The following is an 18,998-nucleotide window of genomic DNA, read 5'->3' as shown; positions in this document are numbered from 1 at the left end:
TGGATATAAGCTGAGTAAGAGGACTCAGAATCCTCATTTTCCTGAGATGTTGAGGCCATACGCTCTGCAAGAGGAGATAGACCTTGGGATTAATAATCCTGTCACGGTTGCAACTACAATCTAAGATAGTGGTGGTGGGGAAACAGTGAGGGCGGGGGCACATGGGGCAATGCCTCTCCCCCTTTAGCCCACTGTATGCGCCCTGCCCAAGGCTTTATGCATGAACTGAAATAAACTTGGGGTCTAGCCTCTCTAATTTCAAAAATCAAGCCTGGGCAGGGCATATCCAATCTGCTTCCAGACCATGGACTTGCAGATATAATTTGAACAGGAGGCCTCCAATGTGTCTAGCTCTGTGAGTTGCACTGCCAAATCCATGATGGGAAAGCTACATTCAATGGAGACCTCCATTTCTCAGCTCAGAGCTGGGTCAAGACATGGGCTGACCACACCCTCCGCCGGGACTTGACTTGTGAAATTAAAGATCCTGGGACTCAAGCCTGCCAGGAACCCACGTTCTCTCCCACTTCTTCCTCCCCACCTCCAATCCCATGGGAAGCTAGTGGTAATGCAATGGTGACAAGGGAAGTTGCCAGAGCATGTGGACTACAGTGGTCAAGTCACCTCTGTCCAAAAGAGGCTGAGGCTAGCGAACCAGCTAGAGCATGAAAAAGGCGCTCTGAGTGACTGAGGCCACCTGAGCCCCTGTGGACATTGCTGAAATGCATTTCCCACTTCACAAAATTCAAACAGGCCCTTTTTCCATTTAAAAGAAGGTGGGGAGCAGAGCAGGCTCAAATCAGTACACACACACACACATACACATTCTAGAATCATAGAATTGTAGAGTTGGAAGGGACCCCAAATGTCATATAGTCTAACCCCCCACCAAGGGTCATCTGGTAGTCCAATCTCAGTTAAAACATCCATGACAGATGGCCATCCAACCTCTGCTTTAAAACCTCCAAGGAAGGAGAGTCCACAACCACTGGCAGAGGAAGGAGGGTGCGACTCGCCCCGGGTGTCATCCCTGAGGGGGAGTGATATTGCAGCCCCACCCCCTGGGACGCTCACCCCGCCCCCACGGGCAGCTAGCCCTGCCCCCAGGTGCACAACATGTGTGCCACTCCGGGTGCCGGAGCAGCTAGCTCCGCCTCTGTCCACAACCTCCCAAGGGAGACAGTTCCACTGTCAAACAGCATATGTCAAACACACACACACACAGCAAACACCACACCATAAAGTATAAGATGCTTAGGATAATAAATGGCCACTTCCAGAAGCCTAGAAGACAACCAACCTGCCTCTCTCGCCATGTGGGGCCTGGGTTCAGTATGCTCTGTACCTATTTTGCTCTTCTCCACTCTCCTCTTTTTGCTTGAGCTCCTCTCCTTGGGCTGACTTTCCTTCTCACTCTGGGCAAACTAAAGCAGACATTTAAAAACAGAAGTATTTGTTAGCATCTGTTAAGAGTCTCCCGCGACTTTGCTACCCCAACGTTTGAGGAATCCCTTCATACCTTACTCTTTTCCTCCAGGGAGCCCAAAGTGGTGTACATGGTCCCCCTCCTCTAAATTTTTATCCTCACAACAACCCTATAAGGTAGACTAGGCTGGGAGGCAGTGACTGGATCCCAAGGTAACAACACCCTGTGGACTTTGTGGCTGACTGAGGGATTTTAACCCTGGTCTCTCCCAAGTCCTAGCCCAGCACTCAAACCACTATGCCTCACTGGCTCTGAAAAATAAGCTGTGGGCCCTTTAAGGATTGTAGACAGCCTCCCAGGTGGGGCGGAGCCACTGGAAAGAAAGGTCTTGCCAGCCTCCTTGAGCCTTCAGGTGTCTTTGGTCCTTGGCTGAGACAACATCTCCCATAGGTCAGCCAGCAGATGATATGTTCCACTCTCCCCCACACAAGCCCTAGCAACACCCAACCCATTTTGGGCCTGATGCTACTTCCTTTGGGCAGCTTTTAACTTTTTGCCGTTGAGCATTTCAACCATGTACCATTAAGGTTGCTCGCTTCTTCTGCTTCCCTTTGCCAGAGCCCTCGTTAACAGTATGATGGGGGGTGGCTGAAGAGATGTTGGCTTTGTTGGAAGGCTTCGAGGATGATCGATTGGACGCTCCTAAAATGGAAGAGGGAGGCATAACTGGCATTTGAGGCACGGAGATCTGGAAAACCTTGACCTTGGCTCCTTGCCCACCCAGGCGCTCCACTGGCACCCTGCCACTGATGCTGCAATTCTAGGGTTGCTTACCAAGATCAATATCTCCCCGTGCCCAAGATCCAGCTTTCATGTTTACTGTAAAGTAAGATCTGCTCAGCAATTATCCTCTTCAATGTTAATTAAAAGATTCCTGTTTGCAGAGCTTAATGGTTTTGTTGCTTTCTGTTCAGCACAGCTGGAAGACCAGCAGTGACTTTAGCCTGTAAACTGTCCCTTATCAGCCCCTGCTCAAGCCTGCTGCTCCTTCAGCATCCTGCTCTTCTCCCTCTGACCTCTCCTTGGTGTCCCACCACCAATCCCTGGGGTCTGAGCTTTCCTCCCCTGGGGCTTCCCCGGCTAGTGTCTCACGCTACTCCTCTTTGTCTAGCCAGTCCCTTACAGCTGCAGTGATTTAAAAGCAGAGAGTGCTGTTGCACTCAGGTATTGCTCCCACTTTAGTATCCAGCTGACCACTGTGAGAGCAGGATGCTGGGCTAGATGGGACATTGGCCTGATCCAGCAGGTTCTCCTTATATTCTGCATGTGCATAAGGTGTGTGCCTCACACAGGGCTAACTCTGTCCCGTTTCTGCTCCAGTGCCAGTCTGTGGGTAAGAGCTTGGCAGTCTAGAACAGGGAGACTTCCATACTCAGGTAAGCTCCCTGGGTGTTCAAAAACCTGGAAAACAGACACTTTTGCAAGCACACAGAACCTGCTCTGCAACTTTCCTCCCTGCCCTGTATATTTCAGGTCAAGCTTTGATCCTGCCTCTCCATCAAGCCATTATGCTTACCGTCGGCGGGGACCTTGCCACTGCCGCCGCTGCCTCCATGCTTGCTGCTGCTGCCGCCACTGGAATCGTAGCCGCCAGTCACTTTCCCACTATGCCTGTACAATCGGCCTGAGCCCAAGCCAGACTTATTGCTTCCGCAACCGGCCGATCCGCAGCAGGACCCCTTGCTTCCGCAACCGGCCGATCCGCAGCAGGACCCCTTGCTTCCGCAACCGGCCGATCCGCAGCAGGACCCCTTGCTTCCGCAACCGGCCGATCCGCAGCAGGACCCCTTGCTTCCGCAACCGCCTGATCCGCAGCACGACCCCTTGCTTCCGCAACCGCCTGATCCGCAACACCCCTTGCTTCCGCAACCGGCCGATCCGCAGCAGGACCCCTTGCTTCCACAACCGCCTGATCCGCAACACCCCTTGCTTCCACAACCGCCTGATCCACAACAGGATTCCTTGCTTCCGCAACCGGCTGATCCGCAACAGGACCCCTTGCTTCCGCAACCGGCCGATCCACAGCCTGACACGCCACCCTCATTGCTGATGACTCCACCAGAGGCAGAGGGTGTGATTTTCTCATTCATGCTTTCTGCGACACTGGAAGCAATCTCTGTCGGCGGGTTGGTGTTACTGGTCAGCGACGCGAGGTCTTTGGCGGAGCTGAAGGAAACTTTGCTGCTGCCACCACCTGGAACAGGGATGCCCTCGCCCACTGCACAGGACAAAAGGTGACATCTTAGATGGGTGAGTTTTAATGACGGTAGGGTGAAGGGCAGGCAATAAATGACAGCTCGAGATTTTGGTGACTTGTTTTTAAGTACTAAACCTGAAAATGTAAACAAACTGCACAAGCCCAGCCTTTGGTGTCATCAGCCCTGTCCTGTGGAACTCTCTGCCACTAGAGATCCAGCAAGCAGCTTCTCTGCCAACCTTTTAAATGCCTGATGACAACTTTTCTATTTCACCAGGCCAATTAAGCATACATCTCCCACAATGGTCTACTGATGTTTGTTTTTAATTCTTTTGCTTTTAACTCGTTTTTAATTTCTTATGATTTTACTGTATGGTTTCATATTATTTTCTGCTGGGGGAGTGGGAACTTTGAAAGGAATTTAAAAGGGCATATTATAAAGTTCTAACCACCTATATTTCCACGCCTTGCTCTGCTGCATATTCAGTGATTTTAAATCTCGGCTGTGGTTCTCTCACCAGAGTACTTGCCCCCAACTTAGAACCTGGCATCCAGGGAATTATTTTTTTATACCTAATTTTTCTTTCCCAACAAATATTCCCCCCAACTCATTAAATCTCCACAATGACCCTGTGATGGAGGCTAGGCTGAGAGGGGCAGTGACTGGCCCCCAATATCACCCTAGGGAGTTTTGTGGCTGAGTGGGGATTTGAACCCTGTTCACACCCAGGTCTTAGTCCTGTAGGATAATCAGCCTCATATAACCAATATGCTTATGTCTAATTAATGCATGAAGGGGTTAATGTCATAGAGTAAGCTGTCCTGTCAGGTTTAGCTAGATCACTTCCCATCAACTTGGGAGGAAGGTAATCAAGCCTATTGTTTTACTCCAGTCAACCAGAGAAGCTCAGCATGTGAATGCTTAACCTGCTTAACCACATAGCTCTAACAAGCCTTTCTTGTGTTCGTATACCAATAATTTAGGAACTTTCACCACTGTGTAACTAAGCCAAGTTTTATTGCCTCTGTTTTCTGACTGCTGTGTGAAAAAGCACATGAATCTGACATTTGGAGAATTTGTAAGTAAACAATTTAACATACTGAATGTATCATCTTTTACTATGCTGGGGGAAGAGAGGACTATTTTGGAACTCAGAAGGGCATATTTTAAAGGTATAACATCCTATATTTCCATGTTTTAGCTTGCAGCGTGTTTTGTGATTTTAAATTTCTGCTGGGCTTCTCTCACCAAGGAGTACTCACCCCAAACTTGGATCTTAGCATCCAGGAATTCTCCTTTTATATAGCTATATTTTGCTTGCCAGCCAACAAGTCCAATACCCTAAGGCTTAAGCCATCACGCCACACTGGCTTTTGCCCAATGGGCACCAAGCGAGGCTTTTGGTGGTTGCATCTGTACTCAGAGATGCTGTGCTGGCAACCCCTGAATCCATCAGTTCAAGAATATCCCAGCTCTTTAAGCCCTTGTTTCTTTCCCCCCGAAATAAAACCAAGTACTCCCAATGTTTCAGCAAAAGACACTGAAAATCCCACAGTCTATACCCTGCACCCTCATCCACCTTGCGGAATGAGACCAGGAAGAGCCTCTCACCTGGCTCCAATTCAAGACTCTCCTTCAGTAGGTCTCTCTCGCTAACAGCACCATCTTGCTGTGAAGCAAAAACAGTACAAAAGGCAGGCATTTTAACAGACTCATTTGGGTTGGAACTAGGCTGCAATAGGCCCCAAAACTCCCCCTGGGAACACAGAAAGAACCATGCTGGATGGGTATTAAGAAACCTCCAGCCTAGCACATTTTTTCCCTGGGAGGGGCCCTGCTGAATGAATTGCATTGCATGCAAAAGAGGGCCAGTTCAATCCCCAATAGCATCCCCAGGTAGCACTGGGGAAGGACAGCATATTTACCCCACTATTTATTTGGCAAGATTTATATACCACATATTATTATATATAAGCAGTTTGTAGGTCCCCAGAGACTGGTAATTCGGATTTATTCTGGAGGCAGAACAAAACCTCCGTGACATTATTTTGTCCAATCCTCTTTCATAAGCCCTCTAAACTAGTGGCCATCACTGCATGCATGTTAAATGTTTGTTGACTGTTTCCAACATATAGGGCCCTCATACAGGCAGGTCAGCTGCCCTCTTCCTGGGTCGGCGGCCTTCAGAGTACAACTCGGCCACTGGATTCTGACCCCAGGTCTACTCACCTCCAGGAATGTGGCAGACTTGCTTGCGGCTTCCTCTGCATTGGGCAGGGATAAGAGGGTCGTCATGGACTGCTTAGTCCCATTCTTCCCTTTGGCAATGGGCAATTGGCTCCCCAGCCTGGTCGCACTGGTGCTTCCTCCCGTAACTGGGACAGGTCAGAGAAGGAGAAGAGGTGAGAGTGAACGGCCTTGCAAGATGGGCAGTGGGCTTTGGACAAGTGTGAAGCACGCCATTCACCTTTTCTCTGCGGGGCCCCTAGCCTTGACTCCACTCCCAGTTCATTTTCCCACACACCCCAAAAAAGCAGAATGTACCTTTTTGAAGCTCTGGTCCTTTCTTGTCCATGAGGCTGGTGGACTTCCTCTCCATTGCTGTGGTCTTACTGGCCTCCTCGGTGCTTGTCTTGGGCAAGGAGGAGTCTTTAATCATAACCATAATCATAATCATAGTCAGCCTCTAAAATAGCTGAGATGTCTATGGCGGAACAGAAAAGCCTCCAAATGTGGCCTTTAGCTTCTGCATTTGACATGCAGGAAATGTATTTTATTTTAGTCATGGAAAGTACTTTTTTTCTTAAAAAATGTTTAGGGGTACTCTCATTTTCCTACTCATATTGAAATACTGCCCCTCAATGAGGCCAAACTTAGATTCACAAAATGTTTAGGGATATGCGTACCCCTGCGTCCCATCGCCCCCAGAAAAAAGGCACTGGGTTTCATATTTCAATGGAACTCTCTCAGCAGCTTATCAATCCAAACAAAGGCACACAGTTTAAATTCTACATGTTGTTAATTTTTCTTGTTGGGAAATCTCACCGTTCCACCTTTTTTGCAAACTGCTTTGAGGGAGTTGTTTTTTTTGTTTGTTTTTTTACAATCAAGTGGTGTATAGATTTCATGAAATAAATAATAAGGCAAGAAAATAAAAACAGAAAGGAAACTTATGCAGTGTATCATCTAAAACAGGCTGAAACCAGCAACAGGGAACAAGTTCTTAAAAGCAGTGCAACAAATCTACTTAAAGACAACAACAGCGGATTCTTTGCAGCTAGGAAAGTGAGGAAGGAAACAAACCAGAATGGATAAAGAGAGGGCATAGCTTTACCTACGCATAAGCCTTGAGTGAGAAAATCAGAATAGGGGCTCAAAAAATGGTTTGTCCAGGGGAGCCCTAGGGAGACTTGAAAGCATCCCAGGAGAAAGAGGAAGTAGGGGGGAGAGAGAGAGAGAGAGAGAGAGAGAGAGAGAGAGAGAGAGAGACGCAAGAGGTCATTTGGAGCAGTGGGAAAAATTATGGACGGTTGATATAAAATTCACGGCATCATATACAATTAGGGAAAACTTCATTAAAATGTTCTATAGGTGGCACTTAACTCCAGTTAAATTAGCAAAGATAGGGAAGGGGAATACAAATTTGTGCTGGAGGTGCAAGAAAGAAATAGGATCATTAATGCATATGTGGTGGACGTGCGAGACAATTAGGCCATTTTGGACAATGATACATGAAGAAATTAAGAAGATATTAAAACTTTCGATAATTAAAAGACCAGAAGCCTATCTGTTAGGAATAATTAATGAAGAAATTCCACAGAAAAATAAAAAAATATTCTTATATGCAAGTACGGCAGCGAGAATTATAATAGCGAGGAATTGGAAAGCACAGAAGACTCCTATAAAGGAAGATTGGATAAATAAATAAATTAAATGAATATTTAACCTCAGCCAAATTAACAGCAGCTATACGAAATCAATCTAATCAAGAGTTAAGAAATGAATGGAAGTTATATGAGGATTATCTGGGGAAATACTGCTCAAGAAAGGATATGCTAATGTGCCTAGATTAGAGTGTGAGGAATAAGAAGGAATAAGAGGAATTGAAGGGTGGATTATAAGTCTTTAGAATAAGAGAAAAAAGATATAAGGAATGCAAGTTGAAAATAAAGAATGGATTAAAGGAAATCGATATAAGGGTGGAGGGAAGGGAGAGGGTGAGGGGGGGTGGGGGGTCACATGAATGTAATTGATATATGTGATCACGACTGTATAAATATGAGATATGTGGTTTATTGACCACGAAATGTATGAATGTTAAGCAAAATAAAATTTAAAAAAACAAAAAAGAGGTCATTCCATGAAAGCTGTTCCTGGCCATGTACCTTGTTTTTTAGTTGGGTGTCCCCGATCTCCGGTGTCTATCGTGTGGACCATCTTGTCAGGAGGGGGCAGCAAGCCTTCTCTCTGGAAGCGTTCCTGCAGCTTCCTCAAGTGGTGAGCCATCTTCTTCTCCAGCATGTTCTGTTTCTGCAGGGCGTAAAAAGGGCAGAGCCTCACTACTGTTTCAGGATTCATTCCAGGGTCCTTTGTAACCTCTCGTCGTGCTGGATCCAAGGGGAGATGCTGGGGGACACCCCCCCCCAACTGGCAAAGACACTGCCCCTTTCATTTTGCACCACAAACACTCAGAAGCAGCATGAGAGAATTCTTAGTTTGCATGCCTCACCTCTTTTCAAGGTAGGGGTGGGGGTGGGGTCACTAAGCATGCCTAGCTGGAACACACACACGCAAAAACCCAACAGCAAGTACTGGGTGCAATTCACAGACCAAGTTATTTGGCAACTGCCCAGTTATGATCAGTTGGATAGCTCAGTTGGTTAGAGTATGGTGTCAATAACTTCAGATAAAACCACAGCGGACTTTGCTACCAAACTCTGTCATTTTGTCCTTACCCACAACAACTTCAAATTTGGTGATGATCTGTTCCTCCAGATCAGCAGCACAGCAATGGGCACCCGCATGGCCCCACAGTATGCCAACATCTTCATGGCAGATTTAGAACATTTCCTAAACTCCTACCCACTCAAACCTCTCTTGTACAAGCGATACATTGACAATATTTTTATTATCTGGGCACATGGTCAACAGACCCTGGACACCTTCCACCAGACATTCAATGACTTTCACCCCACCATCAACCTAACAATGAACCAATCTATGCAAAAAAATACATTTTTAAGACACTACTATAAAAATACAGGATGGACACATAGACACCACCTTATACCGTAAACCAACTGACCGACAAACATATCTACATGCTTCTAGCTACCATACCAAACAAGCCAATGTATATAGCCAGGCCCTACGTTACAGTCGCATCTGTTCCAACTCTACAGACAGAGACTCTCACCTAAGAGATCTACAGCAAACCTTTTTAGAACTAAAATATCCGCCTGAGAAAGTTAACAACAGATCAACAGAGCCAGACTGATACCCAGAGAGAACTTGCTGCAAGACAGACCCAAAAAAGAAAATAACAGAACACCACTAGTAATCACATACAGCTCCCAAGTTAAAACAGTACAATGCATCATCAGAGATCTACAACCTCTCCTAGACAATGACAGTTCTCTTTCTCAAGCTGTGGGAGGAAGACCTTTCATCGCCTACAGACAGCCACCAAATCTTAAACAACTCCTCACCCACAATAATACAACAACAGGACTCAACATGGACACTGGTACCAGAGCCTGCAATAAACCCAGATGCCAACTTTGCTGCTACATACACCCGGACAACACCATTACTGGCCCCAACAACATCAAACATACCATCTCAGGACTATTTAATTGCTCATCTTCTAACATTGTATATGCCATCAAATGCCAACAGTGCCCTTCACTCTCTATATTGGACAAACAGGCCAAACCCTACGCCAAAGGATAAATGGACATAAATTTGATATCAGGAATCACAAGACAGAGAAACCAGTAGGAGAACACTTCAATCTCCCAGGACATTCTATACAAGATCTCAGAGTAGCTGTCATATTACAAAGGAATTTCAGAAATAGACTGGAAAGAGAAGTTGCTGAATTGCAACAAATTACCAAACTTAAAACCATGGAGAGACCTGGTCTGAACAAAGACATTGGATTCTTATCTCATTATACATGACAAAGCTATTTTTAGCCATTTCACCCCTTGCTTTTTTCTGTAAGACCAATTGCAGTCGTTAACAGTCGTCAACAGGTTTTCCACACCTATCAGCCAATCACCCATTCCCACCATCCTTCTGAGTAACACCCCTCCCCACTCTCTCACTATATATAAGGGTTTGGTGACTTCTGTTTCAGTGTATCTCAAGAAGTGTGCATGCACAGGAAAGCTCATACCAAGAACAAACTTAGTTGGTCTCTAAGGTGCTACTGGAAGGAATTTATTTATTTTTATGTTGTTTTGTCCAAGGTTGCAGGTTCAATTCCCTGCTGCATATTCCTGCATTGCAGGGGGTTGGACTAGAGATGATCCAACAATTATATGATTTGCCAGATTTTGCCCCTATGAGCTGGGCATCGGCACCTTCTGTCTGTTTTCTGTGATGAATTGCTAATTTCTCCAGTCTAAACAGAGCAATTTTACTATACCAAAGGAGAGCAAGTGAAAGGAAGTCAGTATTTAAATCACTCCCTACATAATGAACAGTAACTGACTAATTGAAGGATGCTTACTGGACAACTCTGTACTCCATGCTTGATTGGAAGTACAATAAAAACTTTTTTTTCCCCGATGAAAAAAAATGGATACAAAAACTTATGGACTATGCAGAAATGGCAAAACTTACTGGAAGAATAATAAATCAGGATTAACAAACTTTTTATGAAGGAATGGAAATGGTATATTGAATATTTACAAACAAATTGCAAACAGATAAAAACATTGGCAGGGCTATTGTAATAACCTGCAGTTTTTTAAAAAAATATGGGTATATGAAAGTAGATGAATAAAAGAATGATTTAATATAACTTAGAATATGCAGGGAATGATGATAAAAAATTTAATGAATCACAGAAAAAGGAGGAAAGCAGTCGATATTTGAAATGTCTGAATTATTGTTAAATTACTACTGAAATGTATATACTGTAAATGAAAAATGTTCCCGGCGTGCACAGCGGGAGGATGGCGGACTTTAACATCTTTGCTATCTATCACGAGTTAATTTGGCGGCTGCGATGGGAGTAAGCAGCCTCCCACCTCCCCGGGACGACGGGGAGGGCTGCCTTTGCCCGCGGTACTCCTTAACCCGCTTTGGGTCCTTCGGGACCGGTGGGGGAGTCTGGGCACATAGGGCTCGTTTTCAGATGCAGCTCCTGGAGCCGGCCCCGTTCGTGCACGCTCCCTTTAATTGGATATATAAATTTGTTTAAAGATTTTGGGCATGTCTCGGACAAAGGAGTGGGAAGAATGTTGCTAACTGCAGCCCTGAGTGATTAAGAATGAAGATTGGAAGAAGACGCGGACTTTACATTGGTATGTGAAGGAGGGAAAAGAAGGGGGGGTAAGCTCTGGAATCTCCGTTTGTTTTGCCTCAATATCTACTTAACACGGGCGAAACCTCCCCCTAGAAAATCCACTTTCACAGGCAAATGGCAAGTGGACTTTAAAGACAGAATGGAAATTAGAATGGAAATTACAAAAATAAACTGTGTGGAGGTGAAACTTGATCTGGACTTGACTCAACAGAAATGGAGGATCCTCGGCTGGCTGTGACGCAGCTAGAATTAACTGCCGAGTGCTGATGATAGCCTGTGGAGCTGTACACCACTTCAAAGGGAGAAGCCGGATTTGATGGACGATTGATAGTGGAATTTACGAGGGTCTGGCCCTCCCGGAAAGGAGTGGGGACGGCTCACAGGGGAAGAAATTGGTGTGTCGCAGTTTGATTTACAAGTTTGATTTATGAGAGACTTTCAAGATGGCGTCAGCCGAAATGCGATATTGGGAGAGGATGGCTTTTTCCACACAGAGACATTATTTACTATAAGAGTGTCTGCTTGCTGGCATGTATCAGAGGCTGTGAAAATATTGACTTTATGAAGCAACTGGAAAAGATCATAAGAAAGCGCTCCGGAGTCCGAGACATGGGGAATTCACAAGTTAAAAATTTGGCATAATTGGAATTGTTATAATTGGAATTGTATAATTAATTTGGCATTGTAATTTGTTTGGTAATTGGAAATATATGTTGGAAAATCAATAAATATGTTTAAAAAAAAAAAAAAATATACTGTAAATGAAAATAATATTCCAGTTACAGGTGGGTAGCCGTGTTGGTCTGCCATAGTCGAAACAAAATAAAAAATTCTTTCCAGTAGCACCTTAGAGACCAACTGAGTTTGTTCTTGGTATGAGCTTTCGTGTGCATGTTTTTGAAAAAAGAATAAACTTTTAACTAACAATGCGGGGGGGGGGCTTTGCTAAATAAAGGTTGCTGCTGAGTAAACATTAGGGAAGTGTCTTGGCTAGGAGGATGGGATCGACTGGATAATATAGAACTACATACCCTGTTTCTCCTAAAATAAGACATAACCATAAAATAAGCCATAGCAGGATTTCTATGCATTTGCGAAATATAAGCCGTTCCCCAAAAATAAGCCATACCCCGAAAATAAGCCATAGTGACGTGGTACCTCCCATTAAAAGAGCCTGGAGAGGCGTGGCTATGCAGCGTACCGATGTGACGCGGTTAAAATAAGACATCCCCTGAAAATAAGCCATACTGTGTTTTGTTGAGCGAAAAAAAATATAAGACGGTGTCTTATTTTAGGAGAAACACGGTAGATGGAATGATGGGCAGAACCTCCTTCCAGCTGATTGTGGCACTCTACCATGACCGCTCAGATGCCAGCCAAGACCCACACAGCTACCAGCCACCTTCCCTGCCCCTCTTCCACTTACCCTTTTCAGCTTGTCTTCCTTGCTCTTCCTCCTCTGCTCTTCGATCCTTGCTTCCCGTTTAACGTCGTCACCAATTTTCATCAGGAGCAGCATTTCCTTCTTCCTCCATTCCTGGGAAACAAAGACTCATCAGCCGTTGGTCACCTGTTTCTGTGCTGTGCCTGTTTTCAGCTGGGTCTAAAACAGCAAAGGGGACCCAGCTCCCAGAAGCCCATAGTGGTCAGGGCGGATGAGGATGGGTGCCACCTCCTGTTCCAGCTTCCCTTTATGGTTACCTCTTCCATTTTCTTCCGCAGGAGGAGCTGCTTGCGTTTTTCCAAGCCTTGCTTCTTTTTGTCGTCCTGAGCCAAGGCGAGTTGTCGGTTCTCTTCTGCCAGCTGCTCCAGTTTTTCCAGCTCCTGGTTAATCAACTCTAAATATCTTTTTTTGGGGGGGGGAAGGCAACGGATCAATTAGAATGGCTTGGCTGGACCTCGCCCCATTTCCTCTTCTTTGCTCAAGTTTCTCGGCTAACCTGGGGACTTCAAGTAAGCCCTGGAGGTCTGGCAACTTGATGTAAAGCTGAAAGCTCATTCCCCACCTCCCTGCATGCCCTCTGGTGGCCCCAAACCAATTTGTGGAAGGGTAAGAGATTGATTGGTTGTAGGTTTGAGCCCCACTTGAAGCAAAAGATTCCTGCATCACAGGAGGTTAGTCTAGATGACTCTTGTGGTCCCTTCCAACTCTTACGACCTGCAGTTGTTTCGGCCCATTTCTCCTGCTTTTAATTCCTGTTTTTTTCTTGCTGTTTATGCAGAAGAGGATTGCAATAAAGGCTTCAAAGGAGCACCAGGCCTAAGCGGGGCAGGCTGGCTTTGTGGTGTCACTCTGCAAACCGCACAAAGGTCCGCTTTAGACCTCATGTGCAAAAATGCCCTCAAGACTCCTCCCCCTCCCAATCTCCTTTGGGCACCTGTTCCTCATCACGGTCTCCTGCTCCTGTATTGTGGGCCTCTCCTCTTTCAGCATCCAGTCCCGATATTTTGACGTGTCGGCGGCCTCCGGAAGATGCTGAGTGTCTTGGAGCTTGGTGATCTGCTTCTCAAGCATTTTCTGGAATTCAGAGGATTAGAGGGTTGTGGGCATCAGGGCTTTTGCTTAGGACATTGCTGCCAGCAAGTTGTCACTTGGGTTCGGGTGAGCAGAGGAACGCGTCAGACCAATTTAGTGGGGTAGGAGAGCTGAAAACAATGCCAATATTTTTCACATCTGGCAACCAATGCGCCCCTTGGGTTTCAGATAGTAGTACATGGGGCAGATGGATCTAAAAAGCCCTGGACACAATTTTTCACGGCTGTCCAGAAGCTATGGTGGCTCATTTACCAGAGGCAATGTATTTGGTGTTAACTCTGGAAGCATATACTCAATTCTGACCAAACAAAGCACAATATACACAAGGAGCCTAAGATGGTGCACATGGTTCCCCCGTCCACATTTTATCTTCACAACAACACTGTGAGGTAGGTTAGGCAGGAAGTCATGCCTCTTATCAAGTTTGCAATATGCTCTTTGTTTGCAGCAGGCTGGGCAGAGGCAGAAGGAGATCTCAAAAAAATGGTCCCAAGACTTACCTGTTCTCTGATGTAGTGTTTCTCAAACTCCAGCTTGAGGGAGGTCAGGTACTGCCTGTATTCATTGAATTCCTTCAGGGTGCACACCACCTAGGAGGCAAAAAGGAGTCAGGCATCCATGGGAAAGGTTCTTTTTTAAAAAAAAAAAAATATTTATTTGGTTTTTCAGATTAAAGTTTTACAATCACATATCCAACATACAACATAAAAACAAGATCCCAAAAATCTCCTGGACTTCTCTCCTCCCTTTTGTGGGTCCTATTGTTAATTATTTCCTCCTGCATCTTTTATGATAATCCAGATCTTTTACATCTCCATTATTAATATTTTTATTAAAGATTTTATTGATTTACAAAGGTATGTGTCATGTCTCTCTCATATTTTTTTTCCATGTAACATTTTTACAAATCAGTTACGTTTGTTGAGACATTAGGAAGAAAAGGGGGAAAGAGGTGGGCGGGGTGGGGAGATAGGTGGTGTGGGGTGATGATGTTTCTATTTTACTTAGTATATGTAGGGTTTGGTGTCAGCGTTGTTTGTGTAGGTTCTTTGTTGTTCGCTTGTGTTCCTTTGGTGGTGAGAGAGGTTGGGGTTGGCCTAGGGTGTGGTTGTTCATTTGTGGTTGGTTGTGGTGGTCTTTGTTTTCATGTGTGAGCGGGGTGGGTGGGTGTTTTTGATCAGGTTAGCCATATTGATATGTAGGCTGTCGGTAGATTTTTGTCATTGTCTTGTTGGGCTGTGTGTGTAATGAGAGGGAACCATACCGAGGTGAAAGGCGTCTTCTTCTATTTGTCCCCGTGTCAGTTTCAGCTTACTGGTTAGTTTTTCTAGTAGGGCTGTTTCCCATACTACTTGGTACCATTGGTCCATGCTTACTCCTGACAGGTCTCTCCAGTGTCTGGTTATGATGTTTCTATGTGTTGAGAGTAGGTGGGTTATGAGTTCTTTGTGGTATAAGTGGGCATTGTTGTCTTGGAAGACGTTTAGCAAGACCAATTCTGGGGTGATTTCTAGCACTTGCTTGGTTATCTTACCTATTTCCCGTATGGTTGTTGTCCAGAATCGTTGGATTTTGGGGCACTCCCACCACATGTGGAAGTTTTACATCTCCATTATGTCCAAAATTCACCATTAAACTACGTTATTCCAATCCTACTAACAATGTTAGCTGTTTAAGATGGTTGTTAAGATAAATTACAAATTTTCCCTATTCCTTATTAAAATTGTGGTCTTCCTGATTTCTTACTCTCTTGGTCATTTTAGCTATTTCTGCATCAACTTAATCTGCTATTCTTCTCTGGTAGGGACTTTTATCTTCTTTCCATCTCTGAGCCACCATGGGAAAAGGTTCAAGAGCCTTCTGTGTATTTCCATGCTCCCCGCCAACAGTGCCGACATCCTAAGTCCCTGTCTGAAGTCTGTTTACCTAGAAGCTACAGCCCTTTCCCTAAGATTCTAGTCTTCATGGCTCTGGAGAGAAGACAGATATAAATATAAACACAGGAAGCTGCCTATCAATCCACCTAGCTCTGTATGGCCCACACTGGCTGGGAGCAGCTCTGTGGGGTTACAAGCACAGAGTCTCTCACAGCCCTACCTGGATATGCTACAGCCCTGCTCCTTTAAGACATTTATTTTTTTCTATAGGATTTGCAGCTTTTTAATGTGACTTCTAGGTTGTTTTGAGGTGACATCAACAGTGTTAGTTTGTTGATAGCCTTGTAATAAAATGTTTCTGGCATGGGGTTTTTTATGGCTGTCATTTTGCCGTCCTGATTGTATCGCTAGAAAAGCACAGGGATGTAGGGGGATCAATGTCTGAAGCAGCTCAACTTGCCTTGTTCTTGTCAGTGATGTGGCCTGCCTTTTTGAGCCTCCGCAGGTTGTCTTTCCGCTTGTAGTAGGCACGCAGGTGTGGGTCGTGTAGGCTCTTATAGCTGGGTGCCATGAGCTTGCAGTATGGGTCGTTCAGGTCAAAAGTGGCAGATGGCTGGTAAAGCTGGGAATAATAATAATAATAATAATAATAATAATAATAATAATAATAATTCCTATACCACCGAAGATCTCAGGTTCATGGCATAAAAACACAAGATAAAAACACACAAAATGCACGATAAAAACAAACCAAAACCAAAACAATAGCCCCTCCTGTGCAGAGACACAGCAATACGTCAAAAAGGGTCAGGGAACAAGACAGAGGTGGGCATCTGTCAGGGATGCTTTAGTGGAGATTCCATCATTGCAGGGGGTTGGACTAGATGGCCCTAGGGGTACCTTCCGACTCTACAGTTCTATGATTCTAACAAAGGATCTCTCAGACTCTGAGGCGGCCTTCTTCCCCAAGCTGTTGGGTCTCCAGGTGCTTGTGGACTACAACTCCGACCACCTGCAGCTGGCATGGACGTTGGGAGTTGTATTCCAAGAGCAACTGGAGGGTGACTGATTGGGGAACCTTACTTTGAAGCGGGGGGGGGGGTGTCAACACAGTTCCAGGTGCATTGCTGGTTCCACAGGACTAACTGCAATGCCTACTTGGAATGCTTTATTGTCTAGGAGTGGAGCATGGCCTTTTCAGCAGTGGCTCCCCTTTTGCGTAACACTTTCCCCAGGGAACTTCACTTGAAGCCATCATAAAACATCTTTAGGTACTGGGCCATTCCCTGCCCGCTCAGTCAGGCTTTGGGATTTAAATTATCTGTGGTCTCATGGGGGGGTGGGGGTGGGATGTTTCAGTCCCGCTTTTTAAAAATGTGGCTGTGTGTGCGCACGCAGATGTCCTCTGTTCACCTTTTCACCCAAATTGGTCCTGTAGAACATAGTGTTTGAGCCTGGCAGGAAAGGGATCTTGGTAAAGAGTGGCATGTCCAGGATCTGGTTGGGTCCCACGGCTGGCATCTGCTTCCCAGGCCCCACCTGGAAGAGACAAAACATCCACGTGTCAGCAGGGAGAGGAGACCAGTTGCTGCAGTCTAAAGAAACCCTGCTCATTCACTTCAGGGTTTCTTTAGGAAGGTCTCTTGAGGGTACCACAAAAAAACCCCCGCCCCACCAGTGTGTGCGTGGTACTGCCAACTGCTTCACACAACTGCAGCTCCAGAAGCACACCACAAAGTTCCAGTAACTTATTTTCTGCTACATAGCTACTCTGCTGCTTGCCCAGTGTATTGGGCATGGGATAGGCCCAAACAGCTTTGTGCTCAGGGAGTCAGTGGCCTAGGCCGGCCCTTAGCCTGGCATCCTTCAGACCTTTTGCACTCTGATTCCCATCAGCCCCGGGCATCAGGTTGGGGGATTCTGGGTCGGTTGGTGGGACACACAGCAAACCTCTCCCAGAAGCAGATTGATCTTAGGTCCCAGAATGTATTTCTAACTGTCCATTGCCTAGCCTAGGAACACGAGTCAGAGATTGTCCCTCCCCAGCTTGCATTTCTCTCTGGTTCCCCCTCCCTGACTCCAGCTCCAAAAGAGGGGGGCCTTAGTACTCACGTCTACAACGTCTTCGTCCGGTTCCATAGCTTCGAGCGCCGTCCGGGCGCTCTCGGTCAGGTAATGTCCCATAGCTGCCTTCAGCAGCCCTCGGTTGGGGTACGTCATCTTGAGGTTCAGTCTGGGTTGTTGCCCTCAGAGGACATGGCCTCCAACTGCCACCTCCACATAGGCCTTCTAGAACTCTCCGAGACATTGTTAGCAACGGGGGAGTTCCACCAGCAGTTCTCTGTGGAGCTCTCGAGATCTTTGATGTTCCGTTCCAAGGGGGGAAATCCGGCGCTGGAATCCACCATTGCCGTCTGGATTCTTCTTAATGACTCCAAAGCTCACTCACCTCTGCACCACAGAGGATGCTAGCAGGCTTGCTTTGCTAAACACGGGGGTTGTTATGATTATTTTGCAAATGTATTTGTTTCATTTTATAATGTATACCAGAACAGAGAGAACAGTTAAAACAACAGATTTAAGAAAAATTCAAAGTTGAGAAGCAAAACTATAAATCAGGCACGCGGAATGAATGTAGTTGTACATGGGTTAAAAAAAAAAACCAAGTCCAAGTAAATACAGTAATATTAGCATCATCTGGTGATCAACACTAAAGTCACAGATCTGCCAAGCTTTCGACAAGAGTTGTCTTGAAATCCTGCTTCCTGGGCCTATTTAGTTTTCTATGTGTTGTATATATGTGTAAATAAGAGCATATAGCCTAAGGCCACCCCAGTCTCTGCTGACCTTTGTCCCAAGGAAACCAAACCCTGGGTAAGTACAGTCGTACCTTGCTTTTCAAACAGCTTAGTTCTCGAAAGTTTATGCTCTCAAACACCGCAAACCTGGAAGTGAGTGTTCCAGTTTGCGAACTATTTTTGGAAGCCGAATGTCCGACAGGACTTTCGTGGCTTCCGATTGGCTGCAGGAGCTTCCTGCAGCCAATCGGAAGCTGGGCTTTGGTTTCCCCAACGTTTTGGAAGTCGAACGGACTTCTGGAATGGATTCCATTCAACTTCCAAGGTACGACTGTACCTGGAACCCCTGGGTTTTCTTACTGCCCAGAGATTGGGGTGGTGTGTAACACTACACTATCCTGAGGACTCATGAGGACTAGCAGCACCACTTATAACAGGATACCTCTGTGGATATCATGCCTCTTGCAGATTGGGCGCTGCATACTGAAAGTCTCTTACATGTATTGATCATGGAAAGGAAGAGATGGCTCTTCCCAAGGTACGCTGTGAGCAGGAGGAATTGAATG

General features: G+C 45.7%; 1 protein-coding gene across 1 annotated transcript in view; it reads right to left on the bottom strand.

Annotated features, from left to right (window-relative positions):
- Positions 1–17,987, bottom strand: part of FSIP2 (fibrous sheath interacting protein 2) — a 44,409-nt gene extending 26,422 nt beyond the window's left edge. Inside the window, exons 1-15 of the mRNA XM_033172557.1 lie at positions 17,747–17,987; positions 17,048–17,173; positions 16,095–16,256; positions 14,258–14,347; positions 13,600–13,739; positions 12,923–13,067; positions 12,648–12,758; positions 8,070–8,214; positions 6,229–6,333; positions 5,914–6,059; positions 5,296–5,353; positions 3,518–3,704; positions 3,144–3,428; positions 3,003–3,097; positions 2,007–2,128 (exon numbers count right to left, since the gene is read on the bottom strand). Of these exons, the coding sequence (XP_033028448.1) occupies positions 2,007–2,128; positions 3,003–3,097; positions 3,144–3,428; positions 3,518–3,704; positions 5,296–5,353; positions 5,914–6,059; positions 6,229–6,333; positions 8,070–8,214; positions 12,648–12,758; positions 12,923–13,067; positions 13,600–13,739; positions 14,258–14,347; positions 16,095–16,256; positions 17,048–17,173; positions 17,747–17,854 (2,025 nt within the window). The 5' untranslated portion in view covers positions 17,855–17,987. The remainder of the gene's footprint in view (positions 1–2,006; positions 2,129–3,002; positions 3,098–3,143; positions 3,429–3,517; positions 3,705–5,295; positions 5,354–5,913; positions 6,060–6,228; positions 6,334–8,069; positions 8,215–12,647; positions 12,759–12,922; positions 13,068–13,599; positions 13,740–14,257; positions 14,348–16,094; positions 16,257–17,047; positions 17,174–17,746) is intronic.
- Positions 17,988–18,998: the final 1,011 nt, after the last annotated feature.

The sequence above is a fragment of the Lacerta agilis genome, chromosome 15 (assembly GCF_009819535.1).
Source record: "Lacerta agilis isolate rLacAgi1 chromosome 15, rLacAgi1.pri, whole genome shotgun sequence".
Classification (NCBI taxonomy): Eukaryota; Metazoa; Chordata; class Lepidosauria; order Squamata; family Lacertidae; genus Lacerta; species Lacerta agilis.
The sequence above is the reverse complement of the archived record's forward strand: the minus strand, read 5'-3'. Positions and strand labels throughout refer to the sequence as shown.